The 19633-nt window shown below is 60.4% G+C and overlaps 2 protein-coding genes across 2 annotated transcripts in view; both read right to left on the bottom strand.

Annotated features, from left to right (window-relative positions):
- Positions 1 to 17730, bottom strand: part of EVC2 (EvC ciliary complex subunit 2) — a 31688-nt gene extending 13958 nt beyond the window's left edge. The window contains exons 1-12 of the mRNA XM_056132772.1: positions 17650 to 17730; positions 15757 to 15811; positions 15387 to 15544; positions 14609 to 14677; positions 13123 to 13309; positions 11855 to 11967; positions 11256 to 11309; positions 9098 to 9232; positions 6073 to 6212; positions 3299 to 3623; positions 1514 to 1753; positions 262 to 437 (exon numbers count right to left, since the gene is read on the bottom strand). Of these exons, the coding sequence (XP_055988747.1) occupies positions 262 to 437; positions 1514 to 1753; positions 3299 to 3623; positions 6073 to 6212; positions 9098 to 9232; positions 11256 to 11309; positions 11855 to 11967; positions 13123 to 13309; positions 14609 to 14677; positions 15387 to 15544; positions 15757 to 15811; positions 17650 to 17721 (1724 nt within the window). The 5' untranslated portion in view covers positions 17722 to 17730. The remainder of the gene's footprint in view (positions 1 to 261; positions 438 to 1513; positions 1754 to 3298; positions 3624 to 6072; positions 6213 to 9097; positions 9233 to 11255; positions 11310 to 11854; positions 11968 to 13122; positions 13310 to 14608; positions 14678 to 15386; positions 15545 to 15756; positions 15812 to 17649) is intronic.
- Positions 1 to 19633, bottom strand: part of CRMP1 (collapsin response mediator protein 1) — a 328086-nt gene that overhangs the window by 250422 nt on the left and 58031 nt on the right. The gene's annotated exons all lie outside the window — the stretch shown is intronic.

Below are 19633 nucleotides of genomic sequence, written 5' to 3'. Positions count from 1 at the left end.
GAGGCTGCACCTCTGGCAACCGGAGAATCCTCCAGACGGAGGTCAGGAGGCTGGAGAGAGTCCAGCAGGAAGGCGCTGCTGTGCGTGCAGCTTACTCACAACCAGTCCTCCCTGGCACCCCTCGGGTCCCCTGAGCCCTGTCATGTGTGACCCCAAGCACTAGGGGGTGTCACCCCTAAATAGCATCAGCCAAGCACACACCTCCAGGCGCAGAGGCAGGATGGCGGCTGGGCAGAGCGACTCGGCCGGCTGGGGACTCACCTCTCGTGCTTCTGGATGAGGAGGCTGAGCTGGGCGGCAGCCACCCGCAGCAGGCCCTGCACACGGCTTTCGGCGGCCTGCATGCTGCGCACCAGGTATTCCCGGTGGGCAAAGCGCTTGCTCAGGTGCCATCGCTTCCTCGCCTGGAGGAAGTCCATCAGCTCCTCGACATCCTCCTGCCAGGAGCGGCGAGAGCGGGTCACAGCGGGACGGTCATCCCTGAAGGGGCCCTCTGAAGTCGACCCACGGAAACTTGAGCCCAGGACTCCGCCCACCCCTTCCCCTGACAAAGACGAGGAAGATGACAAACCCCCAGAAACCAGGGCTCAAGATGGGAGTCCAGTAGGACCACCCACGCCGCTGCCAAAAAACAACACGTAGAGTCCGCCCCTTGTCATTCATTCATTCAAACATCCTTCACCCGGGCACCAGAAGTGAGGCACCACCCCAAGGGGGCCCCGAACGCTGCAGCCTGATGCCAGGAACACGGACAGGAAGAGCAGCGAGCACGTGCCCCCAGAGCCAGCCCAGCACAAAGGGAGACACCCTCCTGGGCTGGCTGGAGGTCCCATGCTCTGAATCAGCGTGGCCCTAAGGCCCATGAACCCAGCACCACGCTCCCTCACAGGAAGGACAGCCCTGGCACGGAGGGTCTCTCCGGCCATCTCCAGGAGTCAGCAGGGAACCCACTCAACAGCACCGTGATGCCCAGGGGTCTGCACGCACAGACCACCGGGGAAATAGGCCAGTCTTGCTTTAATAACGTACCTTAAAGTCCCAGTGGGGAAACTGAGGCTAAGGAACCCTACAGCAACACTCAAAGCCTCACAGACCATTTTTATGGCCATTCAGAGGTATTTTTTTCTGTCTGGATGAGTCCCACTCACACTCCGGCTTACACGCAGACACAGACCACAGCTGGCCTGCCACACAACACTTGAGTGCGTGTCTACCCGGCCCTGTGTGCATGGTGTGTATGGCACAGATGCCCTTTCCACGGCCTTCATGATGAAGGAGCCTCTGGAGTGGGGTCCTGATTGCCCCCACCCAGCCCCACTTTGCAGGAGGGGAAACTGAGGCTCTGGCCGTCAGGCCTTTCGATTCATTGAGCCCACACAGCTCTCGGGCTGCAGGCCGAGCCCCGGGGCAGCTCAGCGTGAGCAGCAGGGCGAGAGCAGGGCGGGGGCAGCACAGGGGCGGGCCAGGAGCCAGGGCGCAGGGGTGCCAGCACGCACCCCGGGGGAAGCGTCACCTGACTCTGCGCGTAGTCCTGCAGCAGCTCCTCCGCCAGCTCTGGCCGCAGCTCCCCGGTGCCCACGGCGCTTTGAATCTGGGCAAAAAAGATGCTGTGCAGCTCGCTCCTCTGCAGGATGGCCAGCTGCCGGCGCGCCCGGGCGAAGTCCTCCTGCTGCCTCAGCGCCAGCGCCTGCCTCAGCTGCTCCTGCTCCAGGCCATGCAGGCTCCGCAGGAGGCTGCCGCACTCTGCTGCCGACTACAGGGGGGGGGGGGGGGCGGAGAGGCCGCGTGAGGCCGAGGCAGACACACACGGGGCCGTGAAGCACGCGGCACGGGCGCAGGCACGTGGCACAAGACACGGTCCCAGGTTGGCCCCACCCCCGAAGGGGCCCACGGACTTGATGGGAACCCTGACCCTCACTGAACGCAGCACCAGCCCCTGGGGGAGCACCAGGGAGCACAGGAACGCCTGGAGGCGTTTCTGCCGTGAAGGTCAGGGAACACAAGCCCGAGGGACTGTCTCGTCAACTGCCTCGGCCTCCCTGTGACAAAGGAAAGGACTGGCAGAGGCTGAGAGGTGCGGGAGGGCAGGGTGAGGGCAGTGGGCGGGGCTGCAGGTCAGGCGGGCACAGCAACACCTAACACCGGGCACACAGACACGGCAGCCGGCATGAGGAGGGGCGGGGCTGGACGGGTCCTCCCGCTCTTTCTTTCTTTCTTTTTAGGCTTTGCAGCTGGAGTTGGCTAATTCTCTATAAAAACACAGACAGTCTCAGCAGGCTACTCAGGCCTCTGTCACACATCCTCTTTCTCTTAGTTTTGGTTTGTTGGTTTGTTTTGGTTTTTGTACGATCACGACCATCCTGTTATTCGTCGATTGCCTCGAGCAGGCCCCAGTAACGTCTCCTTTGTCCTAACCCTGAGATTTTTAAAAAAGTGCCAAATTCAAGGCTCTTTCAGAGTTAGGAGAATGAGACCCATCATTGTTACCGGTATTTGGCATATTGGGTACGCCACGGTGAGTTTGCCAGACTCTGCCGTGTGGGCAGGTTACATTCGGTAGCCTGCCAGTTTGTCCAAAACAAACCAACAAACCAAAACAGAGAAATAGGATGTGTGACAGAGGTTTTTGTACAATCCCTTAAAAACTGAAAAGCCACCCTCCCTGATGGACCAGATCAGAGAAGCCAACAGGACGGGACTCTGGCTCTGGTTTACCAGAACACCTCCCAGTTTTTTCCCAGCACCCTCGCTGCCCACTAGAAAGCCAGAGAGTTGGTTTTCTGAAAGAATTCGGACAAATGGGACGGACGGCTACGCAGATGAACCAATGAGAGTGTTGGACGGTGGATGAATTGGCAGGAGGGTGAATGGGCAGGTAAGTGGATGGACGGAGAGTTGCATGTTCTGGCGGGTGCTGGGTGGATGGATGCACACACGAGTAAGGCTGGGGAGTGTGTGAAGAGAGGGACAGATGGTGTGGTGATGGATGGATGGACGACTGGGTGGACTGACAGGCAGAGGGAGGGATGGATTGGTGGGGGGGTAGGTGAGTGTATGGGCAGATAAGAGGGTGATGGATGGATGCATGGGTCAGTGGGTGGACAGACATATGGACGGACAGATGGATAGATGGACAGACAGATGGAGGGATAGACAGATAGATGGATAGACAGGTAGACGGATGGATGAACAGATGGATGGATGTATAGATGGATGGATGGATAGATGCAGAGAGGATGGACAGAGGGTGGTGGCTAGCTGGCCCGGCGGACCATGGCAGCGGGAGAGGGCCTCCTACCCGCTCACTGGCATGCTTCAGCACCTCCTCGGCCTCCTCCATGGCCGCCATCTCCCTCTGATACTGGCTGTCTGTCTTCTTTCTGCTTTCCAAGTCGCTCTCCGCGGCCAAGGCCACCATCTTCCTGTCATACTCCTCCTGGATCTCCTTCTCCAGCAGCAGGAACTGCTCCTTGAGGGCGATGCCCATCCTCCGCTCCACTTGCGGGGGGACGCGGCCGTGGCTCCTGAGGGTCCTCAGCAGCAAGACGACAACATCTTTGCTGATTCGCGTCCGACATGCCTCCAGCTCTGAGTCGGCCCGGCTGAGGGTTGTGATCTCCAACCTGGGACACGCAAAGGCCGGGGAGCTCAAGCACAGGGATCCCACAGAGAATGCAAGTCTGATGTGTGCGAGTGACGCCCTTTCCCCCCTCGCTCGGACCGTCCAGCCCGTGGAGGCCCGTGAGAGGGCAGCTCTGCAGCGGCAAGTGTGCAGTGCTCTGCCGAGAGCGAGAAGGCGCTAAACTAACCCTAGACACCACTGTGGTTGCCAAGGCGCCGTGGACAGGGAGCCCCTGGAGAGGGACAGGAAGGTCCCGGAGGGCTGTAGAACAAACTGTCTCCTCCCAGCTCAAAATCAGCTATAGGCACGGAAACTTAATATCCCGCGGTATCCTGGCTGGGGTCCGGAGGCAGAAAATGGACACTGAAACGGGAGAACGGATCAAGTACGGCCTTTTGTTCATAACGATGCATCAACACTGGTTCCCTGGCGGAGACCAGTGCTCGCTGGTCACCAAGAGGTAACACGGGAAGATACAACCCAGGGCAGAGGAGGACTGTCCGCATCACCTTCTGGATTTTGCTACTAATCTACAACAGCTGTGAACATCAAGTCCACCGGGAGAACACACCAGTGAATCAAAGCCTAAATTTATGGGGTGCTAACTGGGGTCCAAAACTACAGGGGAAATAAAGCAAAGGGAATAGACCAGGTTGTGCAGGGGTTGAAGAGCTTTTCTTGCACACAGCCGAGTCCAGCTCACAGCTGACCACAGAGAGTCCCCCAGCCCCGTCAGGAGTGAGCCCTGAGCACAGAGCTGGGAGTGAGCTGAGCTCAGTGCTCAGGAGCACTGGTCTGGAAGTCACCCCTGAGCACAGCCAGATGGACCCCCCTGCTCCCCAACAAACAAAACACACAGGAGAAACAAGTTTGTATTCCTCCTCGAAACTGGCACATGCAGCTGCTGTGTGGGCCAAGATGCCCTCGGCTGCTGGTCAGACCCTCCCTGACACCCCCCTCTGTGGCGCCTAAACACCCAGGGGCTGTGCCGAGGCCAAGGGGGTCCAGAATCCCACAGACGCTGTGCATTGGAGCGGGGGGTAGGCAGTCTACGCCCCCTGTGCACCATCCCAGCGCTTCCATGGCCAGACACAGGCGGGAACCCCGGAACTAAGGCGCTGGCAGCTGCCGCTGGGAAGGGACTCAGCGCTGGGTCCCAGGCAGGCCTGAGGTTGGCCCGAGGGCAGAGGCCCCTTCCTCCCTCCCCAGAGCCACGCACAGCTGCTGTTCCCTGCCCCAGAGGCTGCCCCTTCCCCTACAGGCAGAGGCTCTCAAAGGCCGTGTGGGACACGTCTGAGGACAGGGGAAGCTGGAAACGGGAACGAGGAAGCACTGGGGCAGCCACCGCGAGAGGAAGGCCAGGCCAGGGGCAGGGCTGGGCTCATGGTCCATGGTCGTGGAGCCTGGGGGCCTGGGCAGCAGACGGGACAATGCGGGGCCAGGCGGGCTGGCACTGGACCCCAGCCCCCACAGTGCCAGCCTGCACCCGGCCGTCTACACTGGCTGCTGGGGGCCACTCATGACGGTGGACGGAGGAGAAAGAGAGAACAAAAGGGAATGCCCTGCCACAGAGGTGGGGTGGGATGGGGGGGATGGGGGGATGGGAGGGATACTGGGACCTGTGGTGGTGGAAAATGGGCATTGGTGGAGGGATGGATACTGGATCATTGTATAACTGAAACCCAAGCACAAAAACTTGTAAGTCTACAACTGTACCTCATGGTGTTTCACAAATAAAAATTAAAAATAAAAAGAACATAAACAATAAACTAAACAACACACACACACAAAAAAAATGTAGTGGCTGAAGTGATACTACAGCAGGTAGGGCATTTGCCTTGCACGTGGCCGACCCGGGTTCGATCCCCAGCATTTCATATGGTCCCTGAGCACTGCCAGGTGTGACCCAAAAGGAAAAAAAAATAAAGAAACTGGATTCAGGTCCACTGGCTCTCACGCCACCCGGACCTCGACCTTTCCAAAGCCCGCTGCCTGCGCCCACCCTTTCGCCAACACACCATGTCAGGTGCATCTGGGGGTGAGGGGCGGGGGCACAGCCAGCGGTGCCCAGCGACTGTCCCACGCTCCAGAGTGACCTCTGCAGTGCTCAGAGGCTCCATGCAGGGCGAGAATCACAGTGGGACAGCCTAATGCCGGGCGAGCACCTGTCCTCGCCTCGGCCTCCTCCCCTCACTTCCTCCCCCCATGCCACGTTCAAACGGCCCCTGCCCCCGAGAAATGTTTCTGTGACCTCCCAGCACCCAGCGGCCCCTCAGCCCAGTGTTCATCAAGCTCACGAGGTCACGCCTGGCACACAAGCTGCCAGTCAGCCACAAGCACCCGGCAGGAAAGAAACGACCGAAGGAAGGTGCACAGGGGCCACTCTGCCCTCCCTCCAGCCACCGGACCAGACTCCGCGGGCGCTTTGGAGACCAGGACGTGGCACTTACTCTTCCAGGGCCTGGAGCATGCCCTCGGGCTCACCCGAGGCCAGGATGTCCACCATCTGCTCGTTGAGCGCCAGGTCCTCGCTCAGGCCATCAGCCGAGGTGAACTGGGAGTGCTCCGGCCTGCCCTCGGGGTGCTGAGCCTGCGGGGAGACGAGGAGGGAGTGGGCCCTCGCTGCTGCCCCCCAGGAAGGCCAGGCAGAGAAGGGGCTGCCCCCAGCCCCGCGTGGAGCGGCCAGGACGCCCACTCTCTTGTCAGAGGAACGGGGTGAGGGCTGAGGGCTGCGTGAGTGTAACATATGGCCGTGGGCAGGAAGGTCCTCAAAACCTCGTTAAAGCTTCCAAATATTTCATCATTAACACGATTATATCACCGTCATTCCCGCTAAACCACTGCACCAGGCTTCCCCAGCATCAGCACAGTCACCACCGCTCACCACAATACACCAATGACCCATTTCCCTCCCTCCCCTCACCCATCAAGAGCAGCACCATCATGACCCCATCCCTATCCCATCACCCATATGACCCCTTCACCCAGGTCGTTCCCTCCCCATCATCATCATCAGGATCCTCACCATCAGCACCAGCAGCATCACCCACTCCCTCCCTCCTCAGCACCACCCCTGCCCTGTCTCTGTCCCAGGCATCAGGCCACCACTGTCTCATGCCCTTGACTCCACGCCCCCTCCGCCCTCCTCACTCTGTGGAGCGGAATCGTGGCGGGCGGGCGGCCTGGGCAGAGCACGCATCTGGCTGATTCCTCAGGAGAACAGAGAATCATCAGGGCCCCAGACTGGTCTGAGCCCGCCCCTCCAGCGCGCGAGATGAAACCACACGCTCCACGCTGCCGTTGGGTGGGGCAGGAGGCAGGCGTGGGGTGCCGAGCCACCGGAAGAGGAAGCTCCCCAGATGTCTGGGCACGCATGCGGATGGGGCCTGGACATGGGCGGGTGCTCGGCCACTCCCCCATTGGGCCGTCCTCCTTCACCAAAGGCCAGTGAGTGGCGGGGCCCTGCCTGAGGGTCGGTGATAGAGGCCGAGTCCAAGCCCCAGCACCACAGCCTAGTGAGTGGGTCTCAGCCCACAAGCACCGCACCCCAGAGTATCGCTGAGCATGGACACCCAATGGGTGACCCTCTCCAACAGCCCACAGGCAAGCGGGCCCCAGCACTGCAACAATAATGACAACAGAAGGGGAGAGAGGGAGATAGGGGAGGGGAAGGGAGGGGAGAAAGGGGAGGGGAGGGAAGAGAGGGGAAAGAAGGGTTGAAGAGGGGAAGGGAGAGGAGGGGAGGGAGGAAAGGAGAGGAAAGGAAAGGGAAGGGAGAGGAGAGGAAGGGAGGGAGAGGAGGGGAGGGGAGGGGTGAGGAGGAGAAGAATGGAGAGGAAGGAGGGGAGGGGAGGGGAGAGGAGAGAGCAAGTCCCAGGAAGGGAAGAAAAGGACACTGGTGGAGGGAGTGGTCATTCTGGAGGGTCATGGAGTGCTGAAAGGTGGTGTAAAGTGCCCACCAATGGGTTAGGCTGGGGGCAGGAGGGTAGCTGGACAATGGCAGAGGAAAGCTGACACCAGTGAAGGGCGGGTGTTGGATTGTAATCCTGGAACTCAATCATGAGTAACTTGGAAACTTTGCAATTCACGGTGATTCAATTAATAATAATAATAATAATAATAATAATTTTAAAAAAGCAAGCAAGCACAGGTTTTAAAATGAAATTCTCGACTGTGACCCTGGCAGTCATCACCAGAGTGCAACTGTCTTTTCTGAGTAGTTTCTGGGTCCTTGGATCGACACCCGGGAGGGGAACTGCTGGCTCACATAGAAACTCAATTCTTCGTTTCTCAAGAGATTTCCAATTTGTTTTCCCAAAAGGTGCGGTTGACGCTGCCTCCGCAGTGCAGGGGACACTCCCCCACGGCCCACCGACACGGGCTGTTCCGCGTGGCACGGGCATGCCTGGCGGGTGTGGAGTGGTACTTCCGTGCTGTTCGGATTTGCACTTCCCTGCTGGTTCGCGGTGCAGAGCGTGTTCTCACGCACACGCCAGCCACCTAGGCCTCTTCCTCGGGGAAGTTTCTGTTCCTCTCTTTCCCCGTTGTTTAATGGAGCTGATTGTTTTTCTTATCACATTCTTCAAGTACTCATATATCTTGGCTATTCGCCTTGGCCAGGTGAGTGGCGAGCAAATATTCTCTCCCAGTCTGGAATATCTGCTCTGTTTTGGTGCCACACCAGCAGTGCCTGGGGGTTACTACTGGCTCTGCACTCGGGAATCACTCCTGGCGCTGCTCCAGGGACCATGCAGCACACTGGGATCAACACTGGGTGAGTCACAGGCAAGGGAAGACCTCCCGGCCGTCCCGAGGCGCCAGCCCAGATGAGGTGCTTATTCTGGTCGTCATATGGAAACAACCCAAGTGCCTAAGAACAGACACCAGACAAAGAAACCGGAGTGCACAGACACCGTGGAGTACTCCTTGCTCTAAGGAAAGACGAACCAGCACAATTTACTGCCCCCTGGATGGAGTCTGGGAGGTTTCAACTACGTCAACCAGGAGAGGAAATCACAGAACGTTCTCTCCTGAGTGGGGCACAGCGCGGCCGAGAAAGGGAGGAACCAACGGGCAAAATCAACAGAGCCTACAAACTGGTCTCCAGCACTGAGCTGGCCTTGGGTGGGGTGGGGGGCTGGGGGCCCCGGAAGGGGGGGAGTGGACACCAGGGACAGGGCGAAGCCCCATTATCAACAGGACTTGTTTGTGTTTAGGCCACACCCAGCAATGCTGGCGGTGCTGGGAGGACCACTGGGGATGCCAGGGTGGACCCTGGGTTGGCCGCTCCCCAGGCCAACACCCTCCCTGCTCCGGCCCCACTGACTTAGTCTTGGACATGGACGCGACTGTGAAGGATGGTGACTAAACCAAGAATGAAACTAAGACCCACCAGGTCTGGGTGGGACGGCAACAGCCCCGCCCAGCCCCGGGAGCGGCCCCCCCAGGGCAGCTCAGGAAGACACACAGACTTACCTGGCAGGTGGGGAGCAGGCTGACCCCCCAGCCCCGATGCCGAGCCACGAGGAACAGTGAGAGCCAGGTCAGCACGAAGGAGGCAACGAGGGCCAGGAAGAAGCCAGCGGCATGCAGGCTGTGGTGCGGCAGGACCTGGGGGCGCAGACATGGTTCCTGCCCGGTGTCGGTGTCGTCTCCCGGGCCTCAGTGCCAACGGACGGCACAGGTGTGCCGGAGCCCAGCCAATGAGGAGCCGAGGAAAAGGGCCGAGGGGGGGTCAGGGTCACACCCAGAGGGGGCTCAGGGGTCGTGACCTGGACAGGGCCAGTGCTCCTGCTGCATGATATCCGGGCCGAAGTGGAAGGAGGTGGAGCTGAGGCTGCACACACATACACACTCACATACATACACACACAGCCACACACACATACACACAGTCACATACACACACATACACAGTCACAATACACACACATATGCACAGTCACACACATATACACAGTCACATACACACAGTCACACACATATAGTCACATACACACATACACACGGCCACACACATATACACAGTCACACATCCACACACATCCACATACATACACACTCACACACATACAGTCACACACATATACACAGTCACATACACACACATATACAGCCACACACATAGTCACTACACACATACACACATATACACACTCATACACAGTCACACATACAGTTACACACATATACACATTCATACGCATATACACAGTCACTACACACACACACATAGAGCCACACATACAGACACAGTCACACATATATACACAGTCACATACACACATATACACAGTCACACACACATAGACACAGACATATACACACATACACAAATACACGTATACAGTCACACACATATACACAGTCACACACACATACAGCTACATGCATATACACACGGTCACATATACACAATCACACACATATACACAGTCACACAGTCACACACATATAAAGCCACACACACACACATACAGTCACACATATATACATACACACTCACATATACATAGTCACACAGACACAGCCACACACACTGACACAGTCACCCACACACACATATACAGCCTCACACATACTGTCACACATATATACAGTCACACACATATACAGCCATACACATATACAGCCACACACAGTCACAGACATATACAGTCATGCACAAGTCACACAGTCACACAAACACACACAATGTACATATAGTCACACACATACACACAGTCACACACATATACAGTCACACACCTATACACACCTATATAGATGAACAGTCACACACATATATATATACATATATACACCTACACACATATACATACCTACGCACATATATATACACACACGAATACCCACCTACACACATATAGATACATGTATACACACCTACGCACATTTACAGTCACATATGCACATATAAACACATATAGTCACACATGTACATACATATACACACATTCACATACACACATATATGTACACACATAAATACATACCTATACAGATACTCACACATTCATACTCGCATACACACATATATACACAGCTATAAACCCACACACATATGCACACACCTACATACACACACCTACTCAGATTCTCACACAGTCACACACACACACACACCCTACACACATATAGACACATGACACTCACATATACACAAATGCACAGACACACACTCACAAACACTCTCACACAGGGAGTAAGCCCACAATACTCAGGGACAATGCTGACAGGGCTGGGGGGTTGGGTAGCTGACATGCCCCGTGATGAGAACATTCCAGAACTAGATCGCATGTTCTCAAAAGCAGAGCAGAACCCAAACCCAGTCACGGCCAACAGTGAGGCGCAGCTGCAGCTGCTGAGTGGGGGGCAGGCCGAGAGGGCGTAGGACCGGGCCCGCCCCTCGTGGCCACAGAGAGGCCTCGCCCAGCCTGACCCTCCGCATGCCCATGGCGAGGGGGCGGGGTGGGTCAGCTGGCCCGGACCAGCGCGCGGGGCCAGGCTCTGGGCACGTTGAGGTGGCAGGACCCGAGCAGAGCCCACACCCACAGTCTGCCCACGGGGCCCACTGACCCGCCCACGGGTCGCAAGGACTCCCCCCCACGGGGCCCACCGACCCGCGGCTCACCCTGAGCTGCTCCTCCACGACAACGGTGAACGGCGCCTGCAGCTGGGTTCGGTTCTGGAGGAAGGACAGAGACAGCTGGGGCAGGGGGGTCTTCAAGCTCCCCAAGGGTTGTGAGAAAACCGGCCTGGGGTGCTGAGGCACGGGGGTGGGGGAGCCCCGGGCCTGCCAGGAGGGGGCTCCGACAGGCCTGCGGTCTCCCCCCTCCCCCACCATCTGACCCCTGGGCTACCTGCAGCCAGCAGGAGGAGGGTGGGGGGTGCTGAGGGCCACGGGAGAGGAGGCCCAGCCTCGCCTGCAGCCGGAAAGCCAGTGCAGCTAGCCTCGACAGGGTGGACTCGCGGCCAGCACCGGGGACCTGACCAGGACAGGTGCAGGCGGGGGGGGGGGGGCAGGGGCCTCTTCAAGGATGGAGCTGATGTGCAGGGAGGGGAGGGGAGAAGAGAGGAGAGGAGGGAGGAGAGGAGGGGAGGAGGGAGAGGGGAGGGAGGGGAAGGGAGGGGAGGAGGAAAGGGAAGGCAGAGAGGAGGGGGGAAGGACAGGGGGGCAGCGGCCTGCCCATGCCCAGTGGGGTCCAGCAGCCCTTCCGGGTGGGTGTGTACCGGGGAGGAGCTGGGGAAGAGAAGCAGGGCTGCGAGCTGCAGGCGGTCCCCGTCTCTGAGGCTGCCTCCGGCGTCCAGCGAAGCGGTGTAGCTGACCGAGAAGGCGTCCCCCACTGCAGGGAAGGCCCTGTGAGAGGGTGTGACCCCGCACTCGCTGCTGCCTACTGTTTCTCAGGGGGTGTGGGTTGGGCCTGGGAGGCGTGATGGGCCGGGGCAGGCTTCCCTGCAGGGCTCCGGCCCCCCACACCATCTCTCACAGCTGGGCAGCCCTGACCCCGCCCCGCCTCCATGGGGGCCCCATGGGGACAGGGGACAGGAGGGCCCCCGCAGGGACAGGACACAGCTGCCCCCGGCCGAGGGGGGGTCAGGAGCAAGAGAAGCTGTCTGCAAGGACCCTGGGCGTGGACATCACATTCTGAGGGGCTGGGAACGGGGGCACCCGTGCTAAGGGTCAGAACACAGAGGTGAGGGGGTCCTGGTCCCCATGTACCCTAAACCCAAAGGGGAAATCCGCCCTCCTCTCTGGGCAAACAATGGGCCACAGACTGGGAAGCACTGGGACCCCAGACTCACTGGGGGCGGAGCCTGGGGACCCCCGATGCCTTTGGTGGGGACCCCACACATGCCCTGGTGTGCCTCTACCCCATCGCCAGAGTTGAGCCTAGTCTAGGAACCTCCTTCCTGCGGGGTCAGCGGCACCTTGTCCGGCCCACCTGGCACGGCAGAGGACACGTGCCCATGGTCGCTCTCCGCTCGGCCTTTCGTGATGTCAGAGTTTAAGGGACACATCAGTGGGTGCCCAGCTGCCAAGTGTCAAATGAGGTGAAGGCTCTGGAGTGACGGCACAGTGGGCAGGGGCCTGCCCAGAACACGGCTGACCCAGGTTCGATCCCCGGCATCCCCCAGTGTCCCCGAGCCCTGCCAGGAGTCGGCCCTGAGCACCACCGGGGACAGACCAAAACAAACCAAGAAAAACAAAAAAGAAAGGGAATGGGCTGGAGAGTGGTACAGGGGTCACCGCACCTGCCCTGCGCGTGCAGGCCTGGGTTTGATTTCCAACACCCCACAGGGTCCCCAGAGCCTGCCAGGATTGATCTCGGAGCACAGAGCCAGGAACCCCCTGAGCACCTAACCCAGAGCACCTAATCCCTGTGGCCCCAAAATCTCCCCGCCAAAACAACTGTTTATAAAAATCAAAAACCAAGCGAAACTCCCCTCCCCTAGTCGCACCTGGCCTCTCTGCCCCCCCCCCCCGCCCCGGCGGTCACCTTGCAGGAGGTCCCTCCGGAAGGCCTGGACCCCCATGGGCGTGCGGTTCCCGGGCGGGTCGTGCACGCGCAGGCCCGTGACGTTGTCCAGCAGGAGCAGGTCGGCGAGGTCGGCCGCCCCGGGCACGCGTGGGTTGGCTACCACCAGCTGCACCTTCAGGGTCCACTCGGCACCCTGCTCAGGGCCCTGGGTGGGGCGAGAGGAGGGTCACTGCCCACTGCACAGGACCCCGTCTGCTGGGGTGCAGAGTGGCTTCCAGGCAACGGCCCCCCAGCAGCCCAGCCGGACAGACACCCCGTGCCAGAGGGCGGCCCCGGCAGACGGGGCTTCCCTCCCTGATGCACCGCCCACCCTAGCCCTGCCCCAGGTCACACCGTCAGCGCGGGGCTGGGGCCCCCAGCAGACCATCCTGGATCCTGCGGTCCTGAGTCTGGAGGGCTCAGCTGTGGCCGCCTCCTCCCCTGCTGACCCCTGGCCCCAGCCCTGCTCCCCTCACACCCCCCAGCACCCCTGCCCAGACACACAGGGGCCGAGAGAGGGGAAGGAAGCTGGGGAGAGGGGGGTGCGGGATGGGGGTGAGGAGGGATGGGCCCATCAAAGAGCTGGAGTGAGCAGGCGCAGGGGGAGGAGGGCGGGGCAGGGCACAAAGCCAGGGTGAGTGGGCACAGTGGGAGGGGGTGAGGGAGGGGATGTGAGTGGCGTGTGCAGGGCAGTGAACTTCCTGGCGGTGGATCACCAGAGGTAGGGGCAAGGTAACAGGGTGCAGGGCTAGGGTAAGGTGCATAGGTAGGGGGTACTGGGTACTGGGGTTCAGGGTAGGGGTGAGGCGCAGGGGCAGGGGTGTGGAGCCTGGGTAGGGGTGAGGTGCAGGGGTTAAGGGTTTCCTGCACCCTGGGCCTCAGACGCTTTTGAGGATCGCATCCGACCTCTGAGTTTTGGAGAGGGTTGCCTCCCGTAGCGGTGCTCAGGGCTCGCTCCTGTCTCTGTGCTCAGAGATCACTCCTGACAGTGCTCAGGGGACCGAACTGGGCCCAGCCTCAGGCAGGCCAGCACCTCCCCCTGGGTGCGACCTCCCCAGCCCCTGGACCGTCTACACAGGCAAAGTGACTCGGGGCGGGGTCTGCGGTGGACCCAGGCCTTTGAGCCAGCGCATGGTGGGTGCCAGCCAGGTTCATCCCAGCGAGCGCAGGGACCTGTGTGTCTGACCGCAACACGGCTCAGCCCAGGGGACCTCAGGCATGAGGGGCGCCGTGGGAAGGGTCCCTGGGGGCCTCAGGCAGGGCCCGGTGCCAAGTGGAAACAACGCCCCCACTTCCTCCTGCGTCTGCTCAGGCCTCTAGGGACCTTCCACACACACATTTCAGGGCGCCATCGTCTGAACCTCTGATCCAGCCTCAGGTGCGGGAGAACCCCGGCGTGCCAGCATTCACCCCTGGACTTGGCTGCTGCCCGACGGGCAAACCCACCATGCCCCACGAAACTCACCACCGCACACTTCTGGAAGACGACTCTGCTCTCCGACACCTCCTGGGCGGCCCTGGACATCTCTCCAAACTGCAGGCAAACAGGATGAGGAGAGGCTGTAAGTGGTGCAGGGGTGGGCGCTCGCTCTGCACGTGGCCGACCCGGGCTCAATCCTGGGCTCCGCTGATGGTTCCCAAGCACTGGCAGGAGTGCTCCCTCCATGGAGTCCGGAGTCCTCCCCAAGCACTACCGCGCTGGGAACAGCGAGAGCCCAGCTGCAGTGAGGGCGGACGCTTGGCTGCACACCCAGGCCATTCCTTTCCCACCCCCACCCCCCACCCCGTAAGCTGAGAAGGACCAGCACTTCCGAAAAGCCCGCCGGGGGGACGCGGAAGGAGCCTCAGGGAGCACGCGTGGAGTCTCGGCTGACTCTCAGCTGCAGCTTTTCGTAGCGGCCAGAGTTCATCGGAAGAAACAGCTGGAGAAGCATCAAGGGGTTTGCTCCCGACGGTCACCACCACGTGAACCAGAGATGGTGCGGTTAGGGCCACACCCGGGTGCTCAGGGCTTCCTCCACTCTGAGCGCCGGGCTTTCTGAGAGGACAGGACCGGCCACTGTGCATGCTCCAGGACCTCTCTCTGTCTCTGCAGTGTAGGACAAGCTCCCTACCCTCTGCACCACCTCCCAGGACCCCGGGTCTGGAGCCGGGGCTGCAGGCACACGCAGCTGGTGCCAAGCCCGCTTCTCACCGGCGCCTCTGCCCACCGCCCTTCCGCTCAAGAGGGATGTGCTACTCACCAGGGCGTGCGTCCTAGGAGATTCTCTTTTAAACAGCGTCTTCTTGAGCCAGGATGGCATGACAGCGAGGAACGGGGCCCGCAGGTCACAGGCCGGAGCTGGGAGAGGCTCCGAGACGTGGCCCTCGCTGCTGCACTTCCTTCCGGGTGGGGTTTCTGCTGCCAAAGAGAAGCACACGCATGGATGTGTGTGTGCACGTGTGTTGCATGTGTGTGTGCATGTGATGAGCTGCAGGGCGGGGGGCACGCAGGGAATGAGCAAATACCCCACAAACCTCCCGACCACGCTGGGCCAGAAGCGCCTCCTCCGCCTGTCTGCTTCGCCGCTCGGAGGCCGCGGGGGCTGCAGGTGCGAACGCAGGGAGACTTACCCACGGCCGCCCGGAGCGCTGCTCCCACTCGGGCCCTTGGTGGCTGGGACGGGTCCTTGAAAAGCCCACGAGAGTCCGCGTCAGCACCGAGCCCGCACTGGGTCCAGGCCCCGGTGCACATACTGTGGAGCGGATGCTCTCCCTCAGCCCTCCCCTCTCCCCCACCAGCCGATCACAGCCCTGCAGTCCCACAGCCTCTGCTCCCTGCGGGCACTGTTCAGGGAGCACCCCAAATGATGAAACAGCCTGGGGTCAGACAGAGCCACTTCTCGCCCACCAGCCCTGTGATGCAGGGGAGCCCCGAGTTCCCCAGGTGCTGCATGAGTTCAGAGCATCAGGATGGGGCAAGTCACAGAACTGGGTTCCAGCCTAATGCTCGACTCGCTGTGTAAAGTGCTCACCCTCGCTGAACCACAAATGCCTCTTCTGAAAGTCGAGGACCTCGAAGCCTCTAACGCTTGTTCAGTGATGACCACATGGGCACCACAGCCCAACTAGCCCTCCGTGCCACCTCTGTGAGCCTGAGAACACTAATATTCACACTAATACCCTCACTCATGGGCTGGAGTGATAGCACAGCAGGTAGGGTGTTTGCCTTGCACGTGGCAGACCCAAGTTCGATTCCTCCATCCCTCTTGCAGAGCCCGGCAAGCTACCAAGAGTATCCCGCCCACATGGCAGAGCCTGGCAAGCTCCCCAGGGCATATTTAATATGCCCAAAACAGTAACAACAAGTCTCATGATGGAGACGTTACTGGTGCCCGCTCATGTAAATTGAACAATGAGGAGGACAGTGCCACAGTGCTACTCTCACTAATGCTACTGTTACAAGTACTGATCATGCTCAAGCTATGAGTAATACTACCCGCGCTAATGCTGCTTCTTACATTGATGCCGTTGTGACTAATGCTACCAGTGTTCGTACTGTTACTTAGACTAGTTGTATTACTAACGTCGCTACCACTAATACTGCCACTTACGCGAGTACATTATCAATGCTACTAATGCTATAGGGAATGAGACCAGTGCTCACGCTATCAGACTGATTCTGTTACTAATGCTAATACAGCCTCCTATACAAGTACCAATATTAAAACTACTGCTACAGCTAATACTAACAACGCTCACAGTTAGACTAACGCTACTGAAGCTACTACAGCCTCTTACACAAGTACCATCATTAACACTAAAGCTATAGCTAATGCCAGCAAGTGCTCCTACCATTGCTTGGACGGACTCCATTGCTAGTAATACGAATGCTAATACCGTTACTTATATGCTACCCTTAATAGTCCCAATGCTATCGCTGTTCCTGGACCCAGAAGCTGGGTGTCAGGCTCTCACACCCTCCTCTGTGCCGCGGTGCGGGAGGCCAAGGAAAGGTCTCAGGAGACCCCAGGGCACAGGAGCGCGGGTGGGGATCACCAAGTGGAGGTGTCCTGCCTCTCTCTTCCTCCCTCCACACTGCGGAAACGCCCAGAACGTTCCAGCACGGGGGTTCCCGGCAGTGCGAGGCAGCAGAGGCCAAGAGCCGCGCAGGGAGCCCTGGTCAGGCCTGCTGGTCTCTCAGGCCTGAGCCCAGATTTCACCCCACGGGCCAGCCCGCGCCCCCTTCTCCGGCGCACTCAGAGGCAACGTCGCGGGAGGGCACAGACCCCTCCGGCGCGGGGTCCTGGGGGAAGAGCCGCTGCCCCTGGGCCCATTCCCCGGCGCTAAGCCTGGGGCGGGGTGCGGAGCGGGATCGAGGGCCGAGGGAGGGCGCGGAGCCCAGAGGCGAGCAGAGGGGCAGGGAGCGGAGGGGAAGGCCCGAAGCCTGGGGCCACCGATCCCCGCGGGCAGCCCCCTCGCGCGCGCGCCCCAGGGTCCCCGCGCTGTGCCCCCGGCCCGCCCTACCTGCGCGGGGGGCGCCGCGGGCCGCGCCAGGGCCGCCACCAGCAGCGCCCAGGCCAGCACCCACCGGCCCATCGCCCGGCCCCGCGGCTTCCGGACGGCCCGTCGAGCATGCCCAGTGCCGCCGCGCGAAGTTTCGGGGCCCAGTTCGGGGCGGGCCCGCCAGGACCCCGCGTGGGAGGGGCGGGGAGGAGGGGCGCCAGGGCCAGGCCCGGCCCGGCCCGCGGGTGCCACCCCCCTCCGCCAGGCGCCTTCCCTGGTACCCGCCCCAGTAGCCTCTCCTGAGAGGCGGGGCCCCGTCCTGGCGAGCGCCAGGGGACAGGCCAGCGCCGGCCGGGAGAGGCCAGTGCAGGGGCTCAGGGAAAGAAGTCTCTTTGGGGGTTAGGTCGTGCCAGGACCCGCACCCGACTCTCTGCGGCCTCTGGGGGTCTGGGGGTGGGTCTAGGTTTCCTGCTCCCGCCTGGTGCCTCTCTGCAGGTGAGGGTGGAGCGCTGCCGGCTGGCACAGCCTCTGCAGCGGCAGGGCGGTGAGCGCCCTCACCCCCACCCCAGGACGCAGCCTCCTGGCGTCCAGGACACCCTGGCAGGGTCTGAGGGTCGGGAAAGGATCACCTTGGTTCCTGAGGGGCATGCCCAGGTCTTGCGGGGGCACCTGGCGCCAGTGCCCGGGCGTCTTAAAGACAGTCCGACACAGAAGCCAGGCTTGTCCACAGCCAGTCTCTGCTGACGGAGCCGTGAGGACTGGTTGAGGGCGCGTGGCCGGCAGAGCCGGGTGGACTCGGGGACTCTGCCCAGGCCTCTCTGCAGGACCTGCCACTCGACAGAGGAAGCCGCTTGACAGTCCCCCAAGCCCTGTGCCTGCCTGGGCAGAGGGTCCAGGAAGCGACTGAACACACAGGAATGAGCTAAATGGGCTCAGGGCAAGACCGCACCGTAGTTACTAAGACGGCGGGCCCACAGGCCCTGGCCTTGAGGCTCGAGAATCAAAGGGTCACGTGCCACTGCAGTGTCGACCGCAGCTGAGAAAAAGATGGAAGCCAGGCCGGGCAATAGAACAGCGTGGAGGGCATTTGCCTTGCACGCAGCTGACCAGGGTCCGATCCCCGGCATCCCATATGGTCCCCCAAACACTGCCAGGAGTGATTCCTGAGCACTCCCGGGTGAGGCCAGAATAAGGAGGAGGAGGAGGAGGAGGAGGAGGAGGAGGAGGAGGAGGAGGAGGAGGAGGAGAAAGGAGAAGAAGAACAACAAACAACACCAACAACAAGAAAGAAGGAAAGAAAGAAAAATAGGTCACTGCAACAGGACAAGGGTGGGGCAACCCCGTGGGACATGCAGAGGCACCACAGGGAGACAGGGCTGTGGGACCCCACCCTCACACACACAGGTGGAAGGTCCTATGCGCTGGGGCATGGAGCAGGGTCACACGGACAGTTTCCGAGGCCTCTTCGGTCAGGAGGAGGGGCACCCCACCTCACACGTGGACAACCTTGTTCCTCAACTAGTGTCTCCCTGAAACGACCCCCCCAGCTTCTGAAATCACACTCGGTGTTGTCACCATGCAGACCGCCCTTCCCCCCAAGTGAAAGCTATCCCATTAGAGTCCTGTGCAGCTGGAGCTGTAACATGGCGCTGGCCACGCAGACGGGGTCCACACAGGGACGGGAGTTGCTGATGGCCTGTGGATTCCCACCAGAGCCAGCAGTGGGGGCTGTGGTCAGTGCTGGCCTGATCCAGTGCAGCCCATGAGTGTCCTCAACTGTGGCCACCTCCAGGTGGGATCTCAGGAACGCTGAGTGACCACCTGGTGTCCAACTTCGGGGGGCGCTTGCACACACCTTGTTCCATCTAGGAGCAAGGCAGAACTAAGACAGGAGGGTCCCCTAAAACAAGTGAGCAGCAGTGGCCAACTCGGAGACCCAGGGATGTCCCGTGGGTAGAGAGTAAGGGCAAGGGAGGGAGCGGGCTGGACCAGCCTTGGGTTCCTG

The sequence above is a fragment of the Sorex fumeus genome, unplaced genomic scaffold (assembly GCF_029834395.1).
Source record: "Sorex fumeus unplaced genomic scaffold, SorFum_2.1 ptg000095l, whole genome shotgun sequence".
Taxonomy (NCBI): domain Eukaryota; kingdom Metazoa; phylum Chordata; class Mammalia; order Eulipotyphla; family Soricidae; genus Sorex; species Sorex fumeus.
This window is presented reverse-complemented; position numbering and strand designations above follow the sequence as displayed.